A 24,701-nucleotide genomic window follows, 5' to 3' on the forward strand; every position below is an offset into this window, starting at 1 on the left:
TATCCCTTCTCTCATAGCTTTATAATCCATTCCCCACCTATAGCAACTGAAAACAATCAGGTCTGCCATTCCCCTGCTTGAGAGCCTTAGTCGGTTTCACGTTGCAATTAGGGTAAAATCTAAAAGTGTTACCTTGGACTCACAGCCCCACGTGATCTGACCTCTACCTGTCTTTCAAATCTTCTCTCCTTGCCTCCTTCCTCTTTGCTCGCCTCCGTTACCACCTTTTAGTTCCTCAAACCAGTGATTGCTTTCTCTCCAGGAGGCATTTGCACCTTACACATCTCCTTTTTAGTTAGGATGGGAAGCCTTCATAGCATTTCTGACCACATTTCATTGGCTGGAATTGTGTTGTGCGGTCACTTCAAAGGGGCTGGGAATTTGAATATTTTATTTTCCAACTTTCATAGGGCGAGAGAAAGAGTGGATGGGATGAGGTGAGTCGAATCAAACTAACAGTATCTACCAGAGCCACTCACTTCTCTCCTTTATACCTTCATGTCTATTTTCTTCATAGATATGTATTTATTTTCTTTGAACCTCTCTAAGACATAGGCTCTGTGAGGGCAGGGATAGTATCTAATCCTTTTTCCTTTTTTAAAAAAATATTTTATTTATTTATTTGGTTGTGCCAGGTCTTAGTTGTGGTAGGCGGGCTCCTTAGTTGCAGCTTGCCTGCTCTTTAGTTACGGCACATGTGCTCCTTAGTTGCGGCTTGCTGGCTCCTTAGTTGTGGCATGTGAACTCTTAGTTGTGGCCTGCATATGGGATCTAGTTCCCTGACCAGGCCCCCTGCATTGGGAGCCCAGAGTCTTAACCACTGCACCACCAGGGAAGTCCCTCTAAATCTTTTTCTTTTTTAACTACGTGCTCAGTGAATGTTTGTTGAGTCAATAAATGGACTTTGGTGAGTAGAGACAGTGGAGACTCAAGTCTAGGCACTATCTCTGCTTTACTAGAGTAAAATGGCTTGTTAGAGTAGCAGATAGCCAGTGGAACTTCATTCTAGCACCTACCACACCACATGACAATAGGTTCTCACTATTTGTAAAACTCTCAATTAATTGATTCCATTTATTCGTCTTAGATAATTGGAAGTCGATCCCCAAAGCTCTATCATCATATTCTAAGAGAGACAGACAAATATAAAATATACTGCAGACCAACAGCAAGCATATAGTTCATGTGAAAATCGCTAGCATCTTGCCTTGTACAAAGTTGGTACCCATTTTTGTTTTTTAAAAGAATTTGAGCATGTCCATGGACGTCCAGACAATATATTATTTAAGATAAGGAGGCAGATGGCATTGAATATAGTTGTATAAAAAGGTGGTTTTTCCATGTAACATTTTGGGGCACATGTCCGATCCTTTCAGTAGATTTAATGGAGAACTAGTGAAAACAGTTCTAAGACCAATTAAAGCAACATTTGTTGAGCGATATTACATGCTGGGCACTGTGCTAGGTGCATTATCTCTGATCATTGATAATAACAATTCTGGACATAGGTGTTGTCTCCATTTTACAGATGGAAAAAACTGAGGTGCAGAAGTGTTAAGAACTTTGCCTAAGGTTAAGACGTATATGAATTCAGGTATGCCTGGCTCTAGATTCTGTGCTTTGGAACCATTATTGTAAATGTGTGGAACTGATTATATCAAGAGAAGATATAAGCCAAAAATGCCCTTAATATATCATAGGGATTTAGATGATCCTGTGGACAGAAGGATAATATTGCATTTGGGTCTGCTCTGTATTGGCCCTTGTATAGCTATGTCCTCCAAGGACATGACACTGATAGGTGGCATTCTTGTGAGTTAAGAAATTCAAATCAATAAAATGTTTAAAAGTAAAGGATTGAGCTTTGAAAACTAGAAAGAGTATGTCGTTATCTCTGAGCTTTCTGCATCCCAGGATTTGAGCAGCCCGAATCTGTGTATCATTAGCTGTAATATGACACTTAGCATTTAAGCTGGGCTCCTGAATGAATATTTTCTGTTGGTCGGAAGCCTGAAAGCATGAATCTTAGTGTCTCGGGATACCAAGCGTAGATCCTGACGATGTGATCATAGAGAGCCTCAAGCAACATCCGTACTAAGCATTGTCAGACACCTTGTTCCGCTCAGGGCTTTAGTTCCACTCAGGGTTTTTCTTCATTCTGTGTTTTGTCTGACACTGGTTCAAGTTCTCATTCTGGCTTAGTCCTATCTTTAGACTTGTCCCCCTTTGCCCTAAGACTTCATTTTCTGCTTCATTTATCCTTCAGCCCCCATGCACATACATACTCTTTCCACCAGTCCTACTGTGCACCCAGAGTGCAGCATCTACAGAAGACCTCCAATTGCCAGGGACCTAGGATGCTCTGATCCCCACAGGGCCTCTCTAGGCCAATATAGATTTTGCCCGTCTTTTGATATCACTTTCAAACTAGTTTGACTTCTGGGAGGTGAAAGAAGCCACTGACAATGTTTAATGGTTCTTGGCTAGATTTTATTCTTGGCTGTTATCCAGGATTTTTCATTGGGTAGATTTATAAATGTGTTTGAAATTCACCCATATAAAAATATCTGTCGAATTTCCAACACCAATAGTAGTGTTATTTCCACTACCAGTAATCAGAAACTTAGAGTTAAAAAGATTCCGCTGGTTCTTAACATTATTTAGGTCATAATTATGACCCCATTATTTAGGGGTCATGTGCCTCTTTGAGAATCCAGGGACAGCTATGGGCACTCTTCCTAGGAAAAAAGTGTGTGTGTGTGTGTGTGTGTGTGTGTGTGTGTGTGTGTGAGAGAGAGAGAGAGAGAGAGAGAGAGAGAGAGAGAGAGAACCACATTTGCACACAGTTTAATGCTGTTTGTGGATCATCTAAAACTTATCTTTGGACCCCAGGATAAAAATCTCCCAGTCTAATCTCATTTTACAGGTAAAAAAGGTAAAGCCCACAGAAGTGAAATGACTTATTCAGGGTTAAGGCAGATAAGCAGAACTGGGGTCTGAGCACTCCTGATCGTGCTGTGAAATTGTATGTGCGTAATATATCAGCTTTAATGTCTGGCCCAGGGGACACCCAGTTTATATTATTTCCATCCCTTCTCTACCCCACTCCTACCATCATATTCATTTCAGTGATTAATATGATATGGGCTGGTTTGAGTTTATATTATGTTCAACTGTTTTTAATAGTAATAATGAAGATGCCTTGCTTTGGTAAAACATGTGTCAGAGAATATTACATTTCTCACAACTTCCTGATACAGAGCTGAATAAGTACTGTTAACTCCATTTTACATGTAAGAAAATCAAAGACCCAAGTAAGTTGTTCAGGGCCAAGTGAAGAGTGAGTTCCAGCTTTTCTCATGCCGTGAATTACATTTTGGGGGTACTGGGCTGTCGTCTAATCCTCTTGTTTAAAATAAGCATAAGCAAGAACATGAAGGTCCTTGAACGAATGCCCAGACCAGTGTTTCTCAACCTTCACTATCCCTCAGAATCACCTGGGAATCTCCTACAAAATACCCAGAGGTAGGGACTCAGTTGGTCTGGGGTGAGGCTCAGACATCAGTACTTTTCAGAAACTCCCAGGTGATTTAAATGTGCAGCAGCCAAGAGTAAGGAATACCATCCCAGACCTCTTTTTATTTTTATTTTTTTGAACATTTAAAAAATTTTTTTAATTTATTTTTGGCTGCCCTGGGTCTTCGTTGCTGCGCACAGCCTTTCTCTAGTTGCAGCGAGCAGGGGCTACTCTTTGTTGCGGTGCGTGGGCTTCTCATTGCGGTGGCTTCTTTTGTTGTGGAGCACGGGCTCTAGGCGCATGGGCTTCAGTAGTTGCAGCACGCAGCTCAGTAGTTGCAGCATGCGGGCCCTAGGGCGCATGGGCTTCAGTAGTTGCGGCACGTGGGCTCTAGAGCATGCGGGCTTCAGCAGTTGTGGCACATGGGTTCAGTAGTTGTGGCTGGCAGGCTCTAGGGTTCCGGCTCAGTAGTTGTGGCACAAGGGCTTAGTTGCTCCACACCATGTGGGATCTTCCCGGACCGGGGCTCGAACCCGTGTCCCCTGCATTGGCAGGCAGATTCTTAACCACTGCGCCACCAGGGAAGTCCAAAGTGATTATTATTTTTTTTTTTGGCCACACCACGAGGCTTGCGGGATCCTAGTTCCCCGACCATGGATTGAACCTGTGGAAGTGCAGATTCGTAACCACTGGACCGCCAGGGAAGCCCCCCCGACCTCTTAAAAAGATGGGTTCAGTGCTGCATCATCCCTTCTGGTTGTTGGATGAGAGGCTGTGCTGGTTTTCATGCCTCTGATCCAAACAGAAGGTGGTGTTCCATGGCTTGTCTTTGAAAGATATTGCAAAGGCATTTGCATGGTGTGCTTTGGGCATTGAGGTGTTTCCTTGCAGTGTATCAGTTACAAGCACGTTTAGAAATAGCTGAGCTCCAGTTGATGTCAGTATTCTCATGGAGCAAAACATGCAATGCAGCAGCCCCCAAAGCCCAGCAACACAGTGCTCGAGCCCATCTTGCTCCTGAGCTCATCTCAGCTGCTTTGAATCACTGCAGCCGTGCCACGTGGCATTCAAGAAACCTGGCTTCCCCAAACGGCCAGCATAAGACATAGCTCTTGTCGCGTGTCCCGTCAGAGGGATGGGGTTTTGGGATGGATTTTCAGCCACATTGGATGATGAGGCTGCCAGTGAACAGCTGTGGTCTTGTAGTCTGGGAAGGTTCCACTGTGTCCTGTTCTCTTTGAACAACAGAAGCTTTTTAAAAGAGAAGGAAAATACACTGCATACTGTCCCAAGGCAAGTTTAAGGCTGGTTTAAGGAGGTTAATTTCTTATTAATTCAAATGTGCTTTGGGTATTTCAGTTTAAAACATGGATGTTTCTCCGCTGAAGAGAAAATGTTTACTTCCCCCGCCCCTTTGCTTCATACTAGACCTGTAGCCACCCAGATCTGGCTACCGTTTGCGCTGAGTATGAAAAGTTCCCAGAGCAGGCTTTTAAATGGGACTCTCTTGCCGGAGGCGGGGAAAGGCAGCTCTCTGCTTAAGGAGGGCCCCCAGAGTCCCTCTGCGTCTTGGAGGAGAAAGCAGCCTCTGTCTGGGGCCACGCGTGACCAGCTCTTTTACCACAGTAGGACCACAGTGCCCTAACTACACTGTGTTCTGCGCGGGGCAGCCGCCTGCATGTACCCACAGCTGGGGTTGATGAGATCAGGTTCTACTCCCCAGAGCCAGAATAATCAGGAAAAGGCACAGAGCATTTCTTTGTAGGCCCAGAGGTGGCATGACTGTCTCCCGCCTTGGCTAGGTCAGCGGAGGCGGAGGACCGCAGGGTACTCATGTCTGTGTAAGCTGGAATCCAGTGCTGTGGGTCCACGTGTGGGGCACGACTTATGCATCTCAGATGCTGTGGAAAGTCCAAAGTTATCCTCTCTAAGAGCTTCTGATCTTGTGGAAATAGGATATGTACAGAGGGAAATAGCTGGAAAAATAATTACATGTTTGTCTATAATTAGGTGTTCCATTTTGCAGTAAGGATTCCATGTCCATCCCCGACTGCTTCCCCCATCACCTCAATGTCGTAGACTCCCAACGTGGACTTTTCGCCCCAAACTATCTCAGAGCTCCAGGCCACATTCCATGTCACCCAGGACACCAGTGCCAGCGTGTCTCATCAGCACGGCATGTGTCCCAAGTCCCTGCTCATCTTTGCCTTAAACTTGCTTTTCCCTCGAGTTCTGGCTCTTCCCTCCTCTGTCTCAAGCCTGGGTGACTAGTTCCTTTTTTACAATTCTTTTAGAGGGTCTGGTGGTGGGTGTGAGAGTCCTTCTTGTTGGCAGTTGGGAGAAAGAGATAGATAACAAAGTTGGGGGGAGCCAGGACAAGCTGGAAACTACCAGCCCTTCTGCATTTACCTCTCACCTCAAGGACAACTGAGAACAAGTTGTAATCCCTTAACATCTCTGCATGTGTATTAATAACTTCTTTTTTCTACTACTCATTTCATATTCCCTGGACACTCAGCAAACCCCTCAGTTGTTTATGGTTTCCAAATCTTTATTCCTGGTTGGGTGACTTCTACTTTCTTTCCTGAAGGTTCTGGAATGGGATTATCAGGGAAGCTGGTGAAGAAATCTCTGGAAAGCTATGAGCTCATTGGCTGGTGGGGAGCTGGAAACCACGCTTGTTCGGCAGGGCTGTCAGTGGGGAGAAAAACTGGGTCTGGGGCAGCACAGAACAAGGACAGGCTGGAACTCTATGTCACCTCCATGTTGGCCTCTCACTGCATATAACCATGGCAGCCTTGAGGAATGTTTGCTCTCACTTCCACCTTCCAGATATTATGCTAATTTCTTCTGTGGCCAACTCCACTCTGAAACTGCCCTGGGAAGGGAATCTGGGAAATGTAGTTCTCGTTTGGCCAAGTTGACACCACAGAGCTCTACCCTCTTATTTATATTCATGTCCTTCCTACTAACTGACCCACAAAATGTCCTCGGTACAAGTACGAGGAAGGGGTGGGGAGAATGAATATGAGATCCAGCCAGTAAAGGAGAGTGAGGATGCCCTGAAAAAGGGGTAGATCTTCCCTTGGGTACGGTACCTTGTACACGCTACTGCATATGGAATTGTGTTACATTCGTCTAGGATGAGATTGCTTTCACTGTTGTCTCTGTAAGCAGAAACTACCTCTGTCTTGTTCCCTCTGGTTCCTTGAGGGGACCCAAAAAGGATGAAATGTTTAAGATAGAAGTCTTCAGTTTGGTCTTTTCTCTCCAAACTTCTAAAAAGAACTGGTTCTGGCAAACTAGAGTTGTATACACAACCTGGCTTATTTTCGCTGCTTTGTAAAAGACAGAAGAAATATGACCAGGCTGAATACGGCCATCTGGAAAGTGTTCCTGGAAGCATTTTTGAATGCCCAGATTGGAAGTCAGCTTTTCAGGGTTAGCCTATAATCACTTTCTTGCATACAGGCTTAGCAAAAAGAGTTTGGTCCTGGCTAAGAATGCAGTGGATTAGCATTAGAAGTAAACATTCACAGGCATGAGAGCTGACCTGGAGGGTAGACTGCTTAATGTAGCAATGTCTGGTATGTTCTATAGGGATGGCGGAAAGAAGGAGCCAGTTTTTGTTTGGGCACCAGGCTGGGTGCTATACTAGTCGTTTAATATGTATCATCTCCTCTCGTCTTTGTCACAACCCTATGAGCTAGTGAGTAGCTGTATTTTACAGTTGAGGCTGACAGAGTTTGAATCAGAGCCTCTGGTTTTACAACTAAATGACAGAACCAAAAGCCAGATTAGCCCAGGTCTGTCTAGCTCCAGGGTCCTTGATCTTTCCATTATATCGTGGTGCTCTTCAAATCTGTTCATATTATTTTACTTTTCTGGTCCTGAGTTTCTCCATCTGGCTAATCTTGGCGAGATACGTAATCAACTCTGCCAGGGGTTAGGTGTTTCTCTAGGAATGGAGTTACTGGAGGGAACCCCGGTCTTCAACTCCACACATTCTCTGGGACTGGTGTGAGAGGCTTCTAAAGTTGACATGATCCAGAATATGACACACTGGGCCATGCCCTCCGTTTATTTGTAGACTGTGGGAGTTGAGAGATAGCAGGCTTTACTCCTCCACGGGCTTCCCTGGTGGTCCAGTGGGTAAGACTCCACGCTCCCAATGCAAGGGGCCTGGGTTTGATCCCTGGTCAGGGAATTAGATCCCACATGCATGCCGCAACTAAGAATCCGCATGCCATAATGAAGATCCCACGTGCCGCAACTAAGACCTGAATAAGCCAAAAATTAATTAATTTTAAAAAAAGAGAGAAAATCTTGGGTATATTAATATTATATTTTAGTATAATCCAGAAAAGAAAGCATAATGATTTCTGGGTGTCAAATGGCTAGTAATAAACATTCTAAGGGCAAACTACAAATTGAGTGAAAGTTTCTTGTGGAGGAAAGAATTTGGGGTCAGGGAGGAAGTCTGACCTTCTGGAGCCTTTTTCCTTTTGGCCGTCACTCCTGTGGGAGTTTAATACATGTGGTCAGAGCATGTCTCCTGCTGTTGGAAGCCCCAGTCTGCAAATACGGGCAATTCTAAGGAACTTCCTGTATCCACAAGGGGCAGCCAAGTCTGTGTGGGGGAATGGGTAGGAGTGATCATTTGCATATCCCCTGTGGTATAAAGGCTCCCAGGTAACAGATTCCTTCAGTAGTAAAGGAAGTCCAAGGAATCTGTGGTTATAATGTGTCTGTGCTGCTTCTCTTCGGTGCCTGACCACTTCTTAGAACCTCGGGAAAGCACCAGATCAAGGGCATGCTGTCTGTCCTTAGCACAAGCAGACCTCGGACGCAGTCCCAGTGCAATCATGAACTGCTTGTAGGAAGGTGACAGAACCACCAGGGTAGGCTACAAATCCTCTATTCAGTCTAACACACGTCCCTAGAGAGAATCGCCAGGAAGGCAAACGTTCATCCTAACTTTGGGAATCCAAGTTCTCTGGACTGAACCTGAGTCCCTCCTATCGCCCCCCTCCTTTAAGTGCACCACAATCCCCCCTCCCCGTGACTGACCTGACACCACCACCACCCGCGACTGAGCAAAGTGGACCAAGGATGAGCCTGGATCTGAAACAGACCTTTGGTCGACTTGGGCTGGGAGCGAGCAGATTCTGTTTGAAACCAGCAGGCACTTTGATTTCTCAATTTGCAACAAAAATTCTTTAGAGTTGCTTTTTGTTGTTGCCGCTGTTTTGTTGTGAAAGAAAGTCATTCTTACACACAGTTGGCTTTCCTTCAAGGCTAATTGTGCAGTCTGTTCTTTGGGGACACCACATAGCACGCTTAAAATGCATAAAGTTTAGAGGAAGACGGTAATTCTCTGGAGAGCAAATCCTGTGTTTATCCAAGAACTGCATCTCTGCCTCCTCCCACACCAGTCACTCTCTAGTCAGTTGCATATTTGGTGGAGAGATTTATGGAACTGAACATACAGCTGCAAATTTTCTTTCTTTTTTCTTTTTTTCCCCAAGAACAGTGTTCTGCTGTCAGGGCTGTTATGCAATAAGCACACACACACAACTTGTTTACTCCAGGAATGTCCAAAACTCCTAAGTGGTATCCCTTGCTGAATCTGACTGTGTGGGTAAACATAAAGCCTTCTATGGAGGAAAGAAACTGATTCCATAGATGTAACTAACAAATCTTGACTCAGCTTATGTCTCTGTCTAATATTTTGTTCAAGGACCATCCATGAGTCTAGCTACACTCTACAACTACTTCAGTTCTGAAGCAACTTTGTTAAAGTGAATATCTTAGGGACAGGAGCAGAGATTCTTTAACTGAATTCCACTGTTCTGTTTACTTTAAGATTATGCTGATTATTTACTGTGGCTCCTGGATGCTCTATCCTTATGGGGTCCTCTTGGATTGGGAAAAATTCTCTCTTATCACCCTGTATTGTTTTTCTATTTTTATGGGGTTTTTTTTAATTTTTAAAAAATTTTCTTTTGGGATTTCTGTGGCGGTCCAGTGGTTAAGACTGTGCTTCCACTGCAGGGGGCATGGGTTCAGTCCCTGGTTAGGGAACTAAGATCCCTCATCCCGCATGCCACATAGCCAAAAAAACAAAAAAAAGTTTTAAAATTTTTTTATTGAAGTATAGTTGATTCACAATAGCATGTTAGTTTCAGGAATACAGCGCAGCAGTTCTCTTCCCTTATAGGTCATTACAAAATATTGAGTAGAGTTCCTTGTGCTATACAGTAGGTCTGTTTTGGTATCTATTTTATATATGGTAGTGTGTATATGTTAATCCCAACCTCCTAATTTATCCTCCATTTAAATTTATCCATTTAAAATAAGTATGTTTATTTAAAATCACTTATCTGAATGAATAACTGCAACTTGACATCTATTTCCATTTCCCAAACCAGAACCCAAACTGGCTTCCTGGGTGTGGACCCATGCAATGGTTTGTCTCCCTTTCAACAATCTGCATCCATTGGGCTCTTTTGGAGGGAGAGATTGCGCAGGAAGAGGGACAGAAGAGAAAAACAAATACTTATTTAACATTCACTGGTATTAAACACTGGGCTTAGTACTTAATCAGATTTGATCCTCATAATAAACACGATCCCCATTTTACAGATGAGTAAAGTATAACTCAGAGAATTTGGAACTTGGCTAAAGTCACATAACTAGTAAATTATAAAAATGAGAGTTAACAAGTTTTTCTTGCACTATATAAAAAATGTACAAATTATTCATGCACATCTCAAACTATATTACAAAGTAAATTACTAGTGCAACTACTTCCTAGGAATTCTAAGACCATGGATTAGTTGTCTACTTCTGAAATTTATATAAATTTATCATATTGCAGTCATCATATTGGGTACACATCTAGGAGTGGAATTGCTAGGTCATAAGTTATGCGTATATGTTACATGTAACTAGAGTGATTGTTCTATCCTCTATTGAAAGTGGAGCAGAATAGTCTCCAACTGTTATTGAATTGTCTGTCCTTTGAATTCTGTGCATTTGGCTTCATGTATTTGGGGGCTTTTTTTGTTCGGCATATACATTTCGTGTTTGTGCTTGATATATATATACTTGTTAGGTATATATGTTTATAATTTGTGTATCTTCCTGGTGGATTGAACCTTGTACATTATAAAATATCCTTTTCTTCAATGCTGACTTTGTCGTAAGCCCACGTGTAGGGGTCCAGTTTCTGGACTTTTGATTCTGTTGCGTTGGTCTATATACCTATACTAATACTACTACCACCATCTTATAGACTATAATAATAGGCCGTAGCTTTATAATATGTCTTTTAGACCTTTGTTGTTATTTACATATCTAAAACACTTAAGTGCCTGTGAGAGATTCATCTTACACTTCTTCATTTGTACTCTTCTGAACTTCAGTTTACATATCTAAAAATAATGTCTCCTTTGCAAATGTAATGTAAGCAAACTCCTGACCTAGTTCTTGGCACCTAAATAACCAGTTATTAATAGTAAATGTTGTTCAATCACTAATTAATAGAAGTTATTTTTTTCTCATTGAATTTTAGAGCTGAAAGGTGCTTTAAAGTCTCTAATAAATATACATTTTTTTGCAGCCCAGTTGATCAGATGACGAACTAATGCTTGGAGAAATGAAACAGCATGTTCAAAATGATTCAGCTGTTTGGGTGCAGAGCTGAGAGTAGAATTTCTCTCCTGACTCCTAATCCAGTGCTTTCTCCATTGCTCTGTGCTTAATTTACCCTTGGGGAGATCCTCACTGGGGAGGCAGGAAGGAAGGAGAGAATGAGTGTATCCCTGGAGATACACTTTTTAGGAAGTCTGTTTTTGCTGTGAATAAGCCAAGCTTTATAGACAAGTGTAGGGTGCCTCACATTGAACTTGGCAACACCCATGCTGTGTTGATCACCTGATACCAGCTTTCTCACCCACCTACAGAAGACAGATGGTATATTGAATCTTCTGCTGTCCTGTTTCTATTGTGAAGCAAAGATTGCAACAACAAAAAGGGAATGTGAGTGGAATCGGTAAGGCCAGTTAAAGGCACAGATTAGGTGATGTAATCACCATGACAAATGGTGTGCCTTGGGGGAGTTTGCTGGCTGAATTATACGCAGCATTGTTACCAAGGGTAATTATACAATCCTCTATTTGTGTTATGTCCTTCCTCCTGGAACCTTTAAAATCTTCATTCAGGAATCATTAACATTCACCTCACTCTAGCAGAAGAGTTATAAATAAACATGGTTTTTAAACTTTGGTTGAGGATAATAAGACCTGCCAGGTCTAGCCTGAGATGTAAAGATTAGCTTGAGTTATTCTTTTTTAAAAATTTATTTATTTATTTATTTATTTAATTTTTGGCTGCATTGGGTCCTCGTTGCTGTGCGCGGGCTTTCTCCAGTTACAACAAGCAGGGACTACTCTTCGTTGCAGTGCACGGGCTTCTCATCACAGCGGCCTCTCTTGTTGCAGAGCACCGGCTCTAGGCGCTTGGGCTTCAGTAGTTGTGACACGCGGTCTCAGCAGCCATGGCTCGCGGGCTCCAGAGCGCAAACTCAGCAGCTGTGGTGTATGGGCTCAGTTGCTCCGTGGCACGTGGGATCCTCCTGGACCAGGGATCAAACCCGTGTACCCTGCGCTGGCAGGCGGACTCTCAACCACTGCGCCACCAGGGAAGCCCGGAGCCTGAGTTATTCTTAAAAGTAAAAAATGCCCCCTTACTATTCTCCATCGTTTTCTTCCCTGATAATGATTATGATGAAGTGAGCATTATTCCATTTTTCAAGCATCATAGAAGGAAAAATCAAATGCAGTGTTCTTAAGAAACTTCATTGTGTGTGAGAGGTGCTTAGATACCATACTGAGGTGTTTATCCATGTGGTGTCAGTGCCAATTTTAGGGGAGCTGATTATCTATCACTTAGGAGGCAAGGTAGCCTAGGGCTTAAGTATACAAGTTTGGAGTCAAAATCTGGGCTCCACCGCTTACTAGCTTTGTGAACTTGAGCCAGTTACTTTATTTCTCTGTACCCTCGATTGTGAGATGTAAATAATAATAACAATAATCATCATACCTCCCTCATAGGGTATGCTGGGAATTTTAAATGAGATTACACATGTAAAGAACTTTGGAAAAATATTAGGTGGTCCCATTAGCAATTAGAGCACTGCCCATGCTGACTGGCAAGTTGTAACCTGAGAAGTGGTCCAGGTATATGGATCAAATGGCTAGGATTTCCCAGGGTGGATAACAAAGAAAAGAAATTAAAAATCATCCATAAAAAGATAGTTCTCTATTTAAATATTTATGCTGTTGCTTTCACAGCCTCTTATGTCAGATTATGAAAGCCATGGTGTATGATTTGGAGCAAGGTTTAAAGAAATAGGAACAATCAAAATATACCTTTTTTCTTTCTAAACTTCAGCAGCTTTCAGATGTTTCTTAATCTACTCACGACTTTTGTTAATCTGGTTCACCCACCTTTACTTTGGATACTTTGGCTGTCAAAAAGCCTCAAGCTTCATTCTCACCAGGTCTGGTTGTGGGCTGTGTTTGCCACATTAACAGTTGACATTGGTGGCTCACACATGGCTTTAAAAACATGTGTGGTAACATGGCAGCAGGTTTGGTTATTTGGGGTTTTGCATTTTGAGCAATTTGGATAGTATCTCTGATAATAGTTCTAAACGTAAGCATTTTATACATTGTTATTATTAATTTTAAAGTATAGAAGATAGCAAAAGTTGGCTGTAAAAATGAAATAGACTTCAGGCAAGTAATAATTATAATAAAATCTGAAATGTCAGCCCCCTTCTTGTATTTGAGGTGGTTAAGTCTCAAACCATAGAATGTATTATCACAATACTAACAGGAATGGGATGAGCACATAAACTAACTTTTGGTACAAAAAATTCTGGTGGATACTTTATAGCATTGGTTTTTCAACATTGTGCTGTAGCAGAATCGCCTGATATGCTTAATGAAAGTGCAGATTCTTGGGCCCCACCCCCTGAAAAGTCATATTTGGTAGGTGTTGGGTAAGATCTGAGAATTCACATTTTCAACAAGCCCTCAAAGGTGACTTATATTTGCACTACAGTTTGAGAGCCACTGTTTTATATTTGGATATGCTTTTCACTTAGGCACTGAACAGTGACAAATGGTTTCAATAATGTTGACTGAATGTGTAGCTGAAACTTCGAACATGTAACTGGCTCAAAATAAGCTTCCTCATTTATTAGTGCATTTCCTGTCATACGTAGCATTCAAGTAAGATAGGTTGGTTGCCCAGCAGGGATTTGTAGAGGAGAGTTCTACTTTTAGTGGGAGCTCGATTAGGGTGATCTCTAGAATACATCTGAGGGTTCTACTTGATTAAGAATGTAAGTATTAACTTGCCCTTAATATCTTGGTTCTGCTTTCTGTATCATTTGATCGGACAAGCTTCTGTCCCCTACTCACCAGGACTCAGCCCTTCCTGATTATTTTCTGTATCTGTCTGGGTCTATCTTTTTTCTCCTTATGACTCTTTCTGTCTCCGAAATTTTATCTGCCTCGGTCTCTGTCTTGCTAAATGTTTTATTATTTTCAGGGAAAGCCTGAAGCAGCCTTACCTTCCAATCCTTCTTTCTCCTTCAAGATCAGAAAGAAAAAAAAAAAAATAGAGAAAAGCTAGAGTAGCTTTCACATGAATGCAGCCATTTCAGGGATGCAAGTGACTTAGTGAATACAGATCTCCATGGCAGTGAGAAGACACTTAGGTAATCATAGGTGTAGTGTTTCTCCTCAATCTCACTCCCACTTTGGTTGAAACAATCAGATGGTTGTGATGGAACTCCGGCCACACAAGAACTCACGTGCAATTGCATCATCCCACAGGCGCTCAATCTGTTCAGAGGGTTGGTGTACGTCTGCCAGCACTGGCTCAGGGAGAGGAATTAGAGGCAAGATTATTTAGTCGCTCTGGCTCCTTATCAGGAAGAAGCCTGGAGTTCAGCCTAGGTGTTTATCCCAACGTGATCACACCCTGAAACGTATGAGTCCTGACTCCCTCTTCTTGTTAACTCTTATCGGACCTACTTTTAGGCCTTTTCTTCACTGCCCGGATGCTCAGAGACATCACTTACCCATGACTTACGAAGGCTTGGTTCTTCCCTTTCATTAAGGATAATGTCCTCTACATCTCTTCTTTCTAAAGTGAAGGTACCCTCCTTTTTGTAGGAGACGAGTTCAGAGCAGCTATAGGAGCTCATGACAGCTCTTTTCAGTGAACTGGGGACATGAGGGAATTGCCTTCAAATCTTTGAAAACAAATCTGAGAAAGATAATTATAAGCAGAAGAAAAGCATCACAGCCTCGCTCGAATTCTCATCTAAGTCCCCCACCCCAGATAGGAGGTAATAGGTATCTAAGGTAGGTCTATTCAGAGGTCATCACGTGTTCTGTGTGTTTGTGCTTTTTAATATAGTAGAGAAATAATTTTCCCCCAGGCCGTGTGCTTCCTGTTGTTGCTTGTGTGTTGATTTTCAGAACATAGTGTACCAGATGCTAATTCAAAGTCCATTAAAACTGAATACGTTACATAGTAATACCTGCATTTCTAGATCATTTTGCACATTTTTAGTAACAGGACATTGGAACTGCTGGAACCACAGCAGTTGTTGGGACCACTTAGGGAGAGATGACGTCTTTCCAACAGCCTGACTCTAAAATTACTACCTTGAATATAAGCATGATAAGTGTTTGAAAGACCTTTTTTTTTTTCTTGCCTCATTTAAGGAAAAAAATTTGAAATAAATGTCCAAATTTACATATTGTTGAGGATTTTAAGTGACACAAAAAGCAGCCCAACCTTAAATGAGTAAAAACCTTCTTAATGAAGTTGGAAGAGCCTAAACGTCAACATCACAAGGTATTTGAGCGAACCCAGTCTGTTTAATTAACAGTTAAAGCCAAGAGAGAAAGCACTTGTTTTCCACTATTCTCTGCATTCCTCAGAACTTGCATGTTGTACTTTATAAATTTGTATTTATGTCAGGCTGTAGAGTCATGGAGTTCAAATTCCAGATGAGGCACTTAGTTGTGTGCCCTTGAGCAAATAACTTAACCTCTCTGATATTCAGTTTGTTCTTAAGGATTTTATTGATGAGCATGGGTTGCCAATGACAGAAACCAGCTATCATTAAAAAAAAAAAAGAAAGTAAGAAAAAGAAATTGATTAGAAGGATATCAAGAATGTAAGAGACTCAAAGGCAGGTCTAGAGAACTAGATGACCTATGATGGGGTTCCATCCTGATAAACCCATCGTAAATTGAAAATATCTGTAAGTCAAAAATGCATTTAATACACTTAACCTAGGGAACATCATAGCTTAGTCTATCTTATTTTAAACATGCTCAGAACACTTATATTAGCCTACAGCTGGGCAAAATCATCTAACACAAATCCTGTTTTGTAATAGAGTGTTGACTATCTCTTATAATTTATGGAATACTGTATTGAAAGTGAAAAACAGAACGGTTGTAGGTGTATCTGTTGTTTACCTTGTGATCGCCTGGCTGAGTCAGAGCTGGGACTGGCTTCTTTCACTTAGCAGAATGTTTTCCAGGTTCAGCCATGTCGTAACATGTAATTGGTTCCATTTTATTGCTGAATAATATTCCATTGTATGGATATACCACATTTTATTTCCCCTTTCATCAGCTGTTAAACATTTGGGGCCCATCAGTTTTGAAGCACCAAGCCTTCCTCTCTTAAGCTGTCTCTCTGGTGGCCCCAGATCAGGGATCACAGACTCAAATGTCTCTCAGCTAGGTGTAAGAAAAATAGGAAGTGGTGAGGACCACAGCAAATGAGAGAATGTGTGCCCATCTAGAAGGGGCAGCCCCTATGGAGCCATTGCCAAGTGGCCATCCAGGCCTGGTATTGTCAGCTCTTCAGATTGTTCCAGAGAAGCCAGAATCTAGATTTTTATGTGAAAATTGTCTAATTTTTAAATGTTGGTCAATTGAAACCAACACTATGTGGGAGAGAGAGAATACAATTCTGGTCGAGACTAAATGCTGCAGGTGATCCCTGAGTGATGCAGAGACATGTCTCATCTTTGGGAGCCTATGAAGGGTTAGCTAGAGTGTGAGCTTGCCAGGCAACTCCTGCACTCTCCTTGGGCAACACAAAAAGGCTGTTCATCACTTTGGAGAAAAGAAGGACCCGGGTCTAAAGTCAACACGCTGGGTTGGGTGGGGGTGGAATTCCTCTCATTCTTTGGCTCAAAAGCATGCTGGAGTAGAAAACACAAAACTCCAGCAAATGTCTACATTGAATTCGTGCTGAATTGTCCTGCAAATTATACTTGTAGCCTGTTTCAGGATGCGTGACCTTGATTCTTACTACGACTTCAACCATGGTTGTGAACTGCTGATTCTGTACAAGATGTGCTCTGACGAAAAAAAAAAAAGTGCCCTCAATTCATGGTGACAGATTTGTGGAAACGAAAAGAAAAACAGAGGTCGGTCTCCTTATGTAGAATGACACCATAGTATTTTATAAGTTGGGGAGTGGAAAATACTGAGGCTTACGGCAACAGCGAGTGTTTATTGAGTAAATAACCACTGTGCACTTTCCATTTTGTTTTGCGTGTGACCTTGAAAAAAGTGGGTATTTTTAAAGGGAAAGAAGTTCACTGAAGCTAGTGTTGGTGTAGGGCTTTGTATTTGCACAAAGGTTTTCAATTCATTAATTTGAACCTGTGAGGATAAGCATTTTTACCTAACTCTCTTTTGTAGATGATGTCATTGAGGCATAGAGGCAAATGACTTTATTAAGATCATTCAGGGAATTCCCTGGCAGTCCAGTGATTAGGACTCCTCGCTGTCACTGCGGAGGGCCTGGGTTCCATTCCTAGTCGGGGAACTAAGATGCCCACAAGCTATGCAGCCAAAAAAAACAAAAAAAAAGATCATCCAGCTAAGGAGCCTAGGACTTAAATACATATCATTTGATTCCAAATCCTTCATCTTTTCCACAGATACACAGCTGCCCTTTTAATACGTTCCACTTTTGGTTTATCTAAGTAATAAGTATAGATGTCTTTAGACTTAATACAGTATTTTATGTATTTTATTTCATACTTACATTTAAAATATAACATGTAATTTCTGTTTCATATTTGTTATATTTCTTAATATGGTGTCTGAGTTTCTATGGATATTACCCACTCAGAAAACAATAAAAGGAAACAGTGACTTTCAAGTGTTTTAGTATTTTCACATTCTTTGTGTTGTCAACACTAAATTAATTTATTAATAAATAATTGGGAGCAGGTGTGCACCTTAATTCTTAAGACATTACACTTAAAGAAGTATGATAATGAGAACAACAGATATGGGACACATTGTTACCGAATTGGTTGGACGGACCCCGACTTGGGCCCTGGCCCTGGCCAGAACCCCCTGTCTCTGTGGGGAAGGTTCTTTGTCCGTTTGGATTCCACAGCCAATAACAAAGCCGACGCTGAGACAGAAACAGCACAAGCTTTATTCGGAGGCCAGAGAATGGAGAATCGGGAACTTAGTTTGCAAATCACCTTCTCACCAGACTTGGGCTGGGATACCTCTGATATAGAGGGGAGGGGTTGGGGGAGGGAATTCATTACTTCTCTGAGAACAGGCGTGTAGTTTGCTCAGAACTGGGGCAACATCCCTTTTCAGTCCTAATATGGATTCCTCTGGTTGTTGTCATGGCAATTGTCAACTGTCATGGTATTGGTGGGTGCGTCATTTAGCATGCTAATATATTACAATGAGCGTATAATGAGGTTCAGGGTCTCCTGAAGTTCAGGTCTTCTGCCATCTTGGATTTGGCTGGTTCTAACCAGTTCTGGTGGGTTCTTGTTTTTCTTTTCTGGTGCTTTCCTATAAGATAACGATAACACTTCTCCACAGCTGCAGCTTATGTTCCCTCAAGGAAGGGGGCGGGTTAGAGCTGGAAGCTAACAGCCATGAAAACAACTTCATTAACTTAATCAACCTCAGCCATCTCCTTTCCTCCCCCTCTCTCCAGCTTCCGTCCCTTCCCTTTTGTCTTCTTTTTCTTCTTTAATTAATTAATTAATTAAATTTTTGGCTGTGTTGGGTCTTCCTTGCTGCCCACGGGCTTTCTCTAGCTGCCGCGAGTGGGGGCTACTCTTCGTTGCGGTGCGCAGGCCTCTCATTGCGGTGGCTTCTCTTGTTGTGGGGCATGGGCTCTAGGTGCATGGGCTTCAGTAGTTGCAGCACACAGGCTCAGTAGTTGTGGCTCGCAGGCTCTCGAGCGCAGGCTCAGTAGTTGTGGCACATGGGCTCAGTTGCTCTGCAGCATGTGGGATCTTCCCAGGCCAGGGATCATGTCTCCTGCATTGGCAGGTGGATTCTTAACCACTGTGCCATCAGAGAAGTCCCTCTTTTTATTTTCTTATTTTCCCAATCAATGAAGAAATAATTTATAAGAAGCCAGAAATCCTTCAGGCTCAATCCTAATTGTGCTTTTTCTGCTTAATACATTATTCATTCAGTTCATTCAACAATGAATATGTATTGATTATTCATCTCCTATTGCTGCTGTAACAAATTAACAAACTTGGTAACTTAAACAACGCAAATTTATTATCTTATAGTTCTGGAGTAAAAGGTCTAAAATAAAGGTATCAGTAGGTCTGCATTCCTTCTGTAGGTTCTGAGGGGAGCATCCATTTCCTTACCTTTTTCAACTTCTTAGAGGCCACCTGCATCCCTCAGCTCCTAGCCCCTTCCTCATATCAGTCTTGCTTCTGTGGTCACATCTCCTAATTCTGCCTTTGACTTTTTTTTTTTTCCAGTACGCTGGCCTCTCACTGTTTGGCCTCTCCTGTTGCAGAGCACAGGCTCTGGACGTGCAGGCTCAGCGGCCATGGCTCACGGGCCCAGCCGCTCCGCGGCATGTGGGATCCTCCCAGACTGGGGCATGAACCTGTGTCCCCTGCATCGGCAGGCGGACTCTCAACCACTGCACCACCTGAGAAGTCCCTCGGCCTTTGACTATTTGTCTCCTTCTTATAAGTACCCTTGTGATTACATTGGGCCCACCTGGATAATCCCCATGTTAAGATCAGCTGATTAGCACTCCAGTTCCATCTGCAACCTTAATTCCTTGTCGCCATGTCAACTAATATATTCACAGGTTCTGGGGATTAGGACATGGAACTCTTTGGGGGTTGGGGGTATCATTCAGCTCACCACCAGTGCCTACTATATGCCAAGCACCTTATAGATTTATATTCTGTTTGATTCTGTTTTGCTGATTAGAAGTACTTATCACCGACAGCTGGAGATCTGTCCATTTTTCTATTTGAGAGATATAAACAGATCATTCCTGTCCAGTGTGCACTGTTCAGACACACAACAGATATACCATCTGTTAATCTGTGTCAGCTAAATGGAAAGTACCCAGCATCTGATGCCACCACCAACCTCAAGAGAAGCCCCTCCGTTTGAGGCAGTAGCTGTGATCAGTATTATATTCAGTATGACACATCCAAAGTGGCCGCTCATTACTCAATAATGCTTTTTAAATTTTTTTATTGTAATTGTCCTATCCTAGGTAGACTAATACTCACTTAGTTTGAAAGCTGACCTTTGTTGGCCTCATCCATTTTCGTAAGGATGGGAAGTAGGGAAATGGGTGAAATTTGTCATCTCAACTGGGACACCATGGCAGGTGAAAGGAGAAACTATTAATAATCATGCAGGAATAATAGGTATAAAAGAAGACTGTTTGGGGAACACGAGGACATAGAATCTCGCTATAAACTGAGTCCAAATGAATAGTAACAGCCACAAACACTGTGATTATGAATAAGTATCGAGTACCCCATAGGTTCAGAGCACTGGAGTAGAAGCTTTACGTCCTTGACCTCATTTAATTCTTACAACAATCTTATAAGGTAGATATTATGATTATTAATCACCCCTATTTTAGAGCCGAGGGAACTGAAGCTCAGGAATTTAAATACCTAGCTTAAGCTAGTAAGTTGCTGAGTTAGGGTTTAAACCCAAGTTGGTAAAACGCTAAACCAAATGCTTTTTCTATTATACCGCCTTCCAGGAAAAGTATAGTTTCTTGGAACTTCTTAAATTGCAGTTGCTGGCCGGGTACAGTTGGGTACCAACGTAGGAAGTTACCTGTTAAAGATACACAATGTCTTTATTCTAGGTCTATGAAAAACCGGGAGCTCTAAGAGATGCTTTTTTTTTCTTTTAACATGCATAGTTTATTTTTTTAATTTTTTTTGGAGTCTAGTTGATTTACAATGTTGTGTTAGTTTCTGCTGTACAGCAAAGTGAATCAGTTATACATATACATATATCAACTCATTTTTTAGATTCTTTCCCCCGTATAGGTCATTACAGAGTACTGAGTAGAGTTCTCTGTGCCCTATAGTAGGCCCTTTTCCTTAGATTCCACATGTAAGCGATATCTCATGATACTTGTCTTCCTCTGACTGACTTCACTCAGTAGGAGAATCTCTAGGTCCTTCCACGTTGCTGCAGATGGAAGCGGGGAGTCCTAACCACTGGACCGCTAGGGAATTCAAGAGATGCTTTTTCTTTGTCCTTCCTTTAGGTCTGTCAGTTCGTCGTCTCTGTAAATGGGCTTAACGTACTGCACGTTGACTACCGGACGGTGAGCAACCTGATTCTGACGGGCCCACGGACGATTGTGATGGAGGTCATGGAGGAGTTAGAGTGCTGAGAGGGCAGCCCTCCCAGCCCATCCCGTGGCCTGCGGAGGATCAAAGGCAGAACAACACAAAGCTCTGCAATGACAAGACTTCTGTATACCTGGATGGTTTTGGACATACAGATCTTTTCTCCGTACATACACATCTTAATTTGAGTTTCACACACTGTTTCCCTGTTGAATGTGGAAGAACCGGGTAATACACCTTTTTAAAAAAAAACAACAAAAAAAAACGACTTACGTCAGTGTAGAAAAAGTTTGAGAAACAGAATTTTTTTTTATATAGTAGCATTGCCTTACACAATTTCCGTTTGCAGTTCTCATCCATTGTTTTATATCTTAGTTTGCAGAAAGTTGTTGAAATCCTTCTCTTGCCAAAAGAGCGATGTGCTAAAACCCCTTTCACAGGAGTCAATAAAGTAGTTTTTACAGACTTTAAGTTGTACTGTCACCAAATGAGCACGGAACTGTTTATTAGAGGATCTAGATTTCACCAAATTTCAAATTAAAACAACATCCAAAGGAATAGTACTTGTTAATTAGCATTTTGAAGGTTCTAAATCATTCAGTGCTTAAAAGCCATCAAATTTTGGACTTTTTCTTAATTCCTGCCTTTAGTATCAACTTTTCACTTAACATGTGTTTTCAGTTATGGCGTTGGTAAAAAACCAAAAACTTTATGATGGTATGGGTGGGGTAGATAGGGAGATAACTACTTAAAACTATGTGCTCTGTTTTCTCTTTCTGAGCCTACATCATTTTGTTCTATCAGGCAGCAACAGCAGCTTTCTAGAAATAATCCTGAATATGTTGAATGTCGAAACAGACAAGTTTGTATATACACATGTGATTCAAAATCACGCCTCTGGCAAGATTTCACTTTGAAGTTCTCCCTTTTTAAGTGAAATATTCTAGAACTTGGCCCATATATGATAAAACTTGAAACTAAATTGCCTTATTGGCCTGAATTTTCACTAGCTTTCTAGTGTGACATATTCTAAGGACATGACATGTTGCTTATTTGGCAGGATTATTTTTCACCAAAAGCAACTTCTTGTGTTGTAACTCTTCAGCTCACTTGTATATATGCGTGTTTCTTTTTTTGGTCTCAAAGAGAATGCATTTTGGGGCTTGGTGTATAGAGGAAGCTCCTCAACGTGCCAAATTAGGGAATCAGGGAATGCTCAATTCTTCTTATTTTCATACAATACATTCTGAACGACAAGGTTACTTTCTTACCATGTAGTAACAAAATATGAATGTTGTACCTTGGCCATTTTTGGGTGATAGGTTATCATAATGTAATGGTACTGGTGGAGTGGACATACCGTGTTAAAGATACCACATATATATGTTTCTGGCAGTCCAACTTTTCTGATCTGTAGCTTTAGTCAGAGAATAGGGCTTTGAAGTAATATAGGATGGCTAACATTAATACTGTCGATCTACATTTGAGAAATATTATCATCTCCGTGTGTATGTGCGTTTAAACTATGTGCCAGGCTGTGTGCTATGGCACTTTACATACGTGCTCTCTTTTAATACTCATCACAACCCAGCAAGGTTGGTATTATGCCCCCCATTTTTCAGACTTGAGAACTAAGCCTGAGCAAGTTTTAAAATGGTCTCAAGTTCACACAGTTGCAAGAACTACTAAGTGATAGAGCCTGGATTCAAACACAAGTTTATCTAATGCTAAAGCCCATGTTACTCCCTCTCCTACATTCCCCAGCCTTTCCGCATTTAGGGACCTTCCGTTGAGGGCTTATCTTGTACCCAGTGCTGTGCTAAAACTATACATTGCCTATCCTTACTGACCTGTGAGGTCAGTGTTGTCATCATCTCCATTTTACAACTTAGGAAATGGACTCATAAAAAGGTTAGTCATATACCCAAGGCCACACAGCTAGTAAGTGGGAAGCCTTACCATTAGGCTTTAAAAAAATGTATAACATCTTTAAAAGATAAGTCCTAGGGCTTCCCTGGTGGCACAGTGGTTGAGAGTCCGCCTGCCGATGCAGGGGACACAGGTTCGTGCCCTGGTCCGGGAAGGTCCCACATGCCGTACAGCGGCTGGGCCCATGAGCCATGGTTGCTCTGGAGCCTGTGCTCCGCAGCGGGAGAGGCCACAACAGTGAGAGGCCCGCGTACCGCAAAAAAAAAAAAAAAAAGATAAGTCCTAAATGCCTCCTGTCTGCATGTATTCATTAACTGATAAAAGAAAGAGGAATGCCTTTTGGGCGTGGCGTCTTCTTGCTGCTACCTGTCCTTTTTATGCATGTCCCAATGCCCATTGTCTTGGACCTTGGCATAATACTACTTCCCTTCAGCCAGTCTAAGCACCAGAGAGGCATCTGCCTTTATTGACTTCACACAGCCCCTGCCTGTGAAATTTCTTTGATTCAGAGAGTGGCATTGATATCTTTGCTCAAATGAACACTAAGGTGAAGGAAGGAGGGAAGGAGGGAGGGAGGGAAGGAAGGAAGAAGGAAGAAGGAAGGATGGATGAAGGGAGGGAGGGAGGGAAGGAAGAAGGAAGGAAGGGAGGATGGAAGGAAGGGAGGGAGCGAAGGAGGGAGGGAGGGAGGGAAGGAGGGAGGGTGGAAGAAGGAAGGGAGGATGGAAGGAAGGGAGGGAGGGAAGGAGGGAGGGAGGGAAGGAGGGAGGGTGGAAGAAGGAAGGGAGGATGGAAGGAAGGGAGGGAGGGAAGGAGGGAGGGAGGGAGGGAGGAAGGGAATAAAAGCAGGAAGGGAGGGTGGAACTGATTCCTCCTTTGACTCCCATCACCCTTAAAGTGCAAATGCCAGAGAATTCTATTTAAGGCCAAGAGAGCTTCACCTTAGCTATAGTCCCAGCCCACCCCTGGCATCCTCACCCTGTAGTTAAAGTGAAAGCTCCAGTCCCAAAAGGGCCCCGGTCTAGCTCCCTGCAGCCTTTGCCCGTGCAGTTTCTCCTCCCTAGAATATTATTCTCTCTCCTTCTTTGCCTGGAAAAATCTGTCTTATTAATTCCCCTTAGGTATTCTTAGATATTACCTCTGAGAAATCTTTGCCAGCAATCTAGTTCTGGGATTGATGCCCTTCTCTAAATTCCCATGGACCCCTATACACCACCCTCTTGTGATGAGAGCACTGATGACATTTCCTTTGAAATTGTCCCATTACACGTCTGTCTCGCTGACTACACTCTAAGCAACTGCAGAGCAGGAACTATGTCTTGCTGCCCAGGTGGTCCCTTCACCTAGCACAGTTCCTAACACAGAGCAGCATGTCAGCTATCCATTGCTGTCTAGCAAATCAACCCAAAGCATACCTTATAACAGTACTTATTTGCTCCTGATCCTGTGGGTTGGCCTTTTGGGCAAAGCTCTGCTAGGATGACCGGCCACAGCTTGATG

At 42.4% G+C, this 24,701-nt stretch overlaps 1 protein-coding gene across 2 annotated transcripts in view; it reads left to right on the forward strand.

Moving 5' to 3' along the window:
* Nucleotides 1-21,490, forward strand: part of DEPTOR (DEP domain containing MTOR interacting protein) — a 138,529-nt gene extending 117,039 nt beyond the window's left edge. The window contains exon 9 of one of the 2 annotated variants that reach the window (XM_065895399.1): nt 21,188-21,490. In XM_065895399.1, the coding sequence (XP_065751471.1) occupies nt 21,188-21,316 (129 nt within the window). In that variant the 3' untranslated portion in view covers nt 21,317-21,490. The remainder of the gene's footprint in view (nt 1-21,187) is intronic. The other variant, XM_065895400.1, reaches the window with a different exon arrangement.
* The last annotated feature ends 3,211 nt before the right edge of the window (nt 21,491-24,701 follow it).

This window comes from Phocoena phocoena, chromosome 17 (genome assembly GCF_963924675.1).
Source record: "Phocoena phocoena chromosome 17, mPhoPho1.1, whole genome shotgun sequence".
NCBI lineage: Eukaryota > Metazoa > Chordata > Mammalia > Artiodactyla > Phocoenidae > Phocoena > Phocoena phocoena.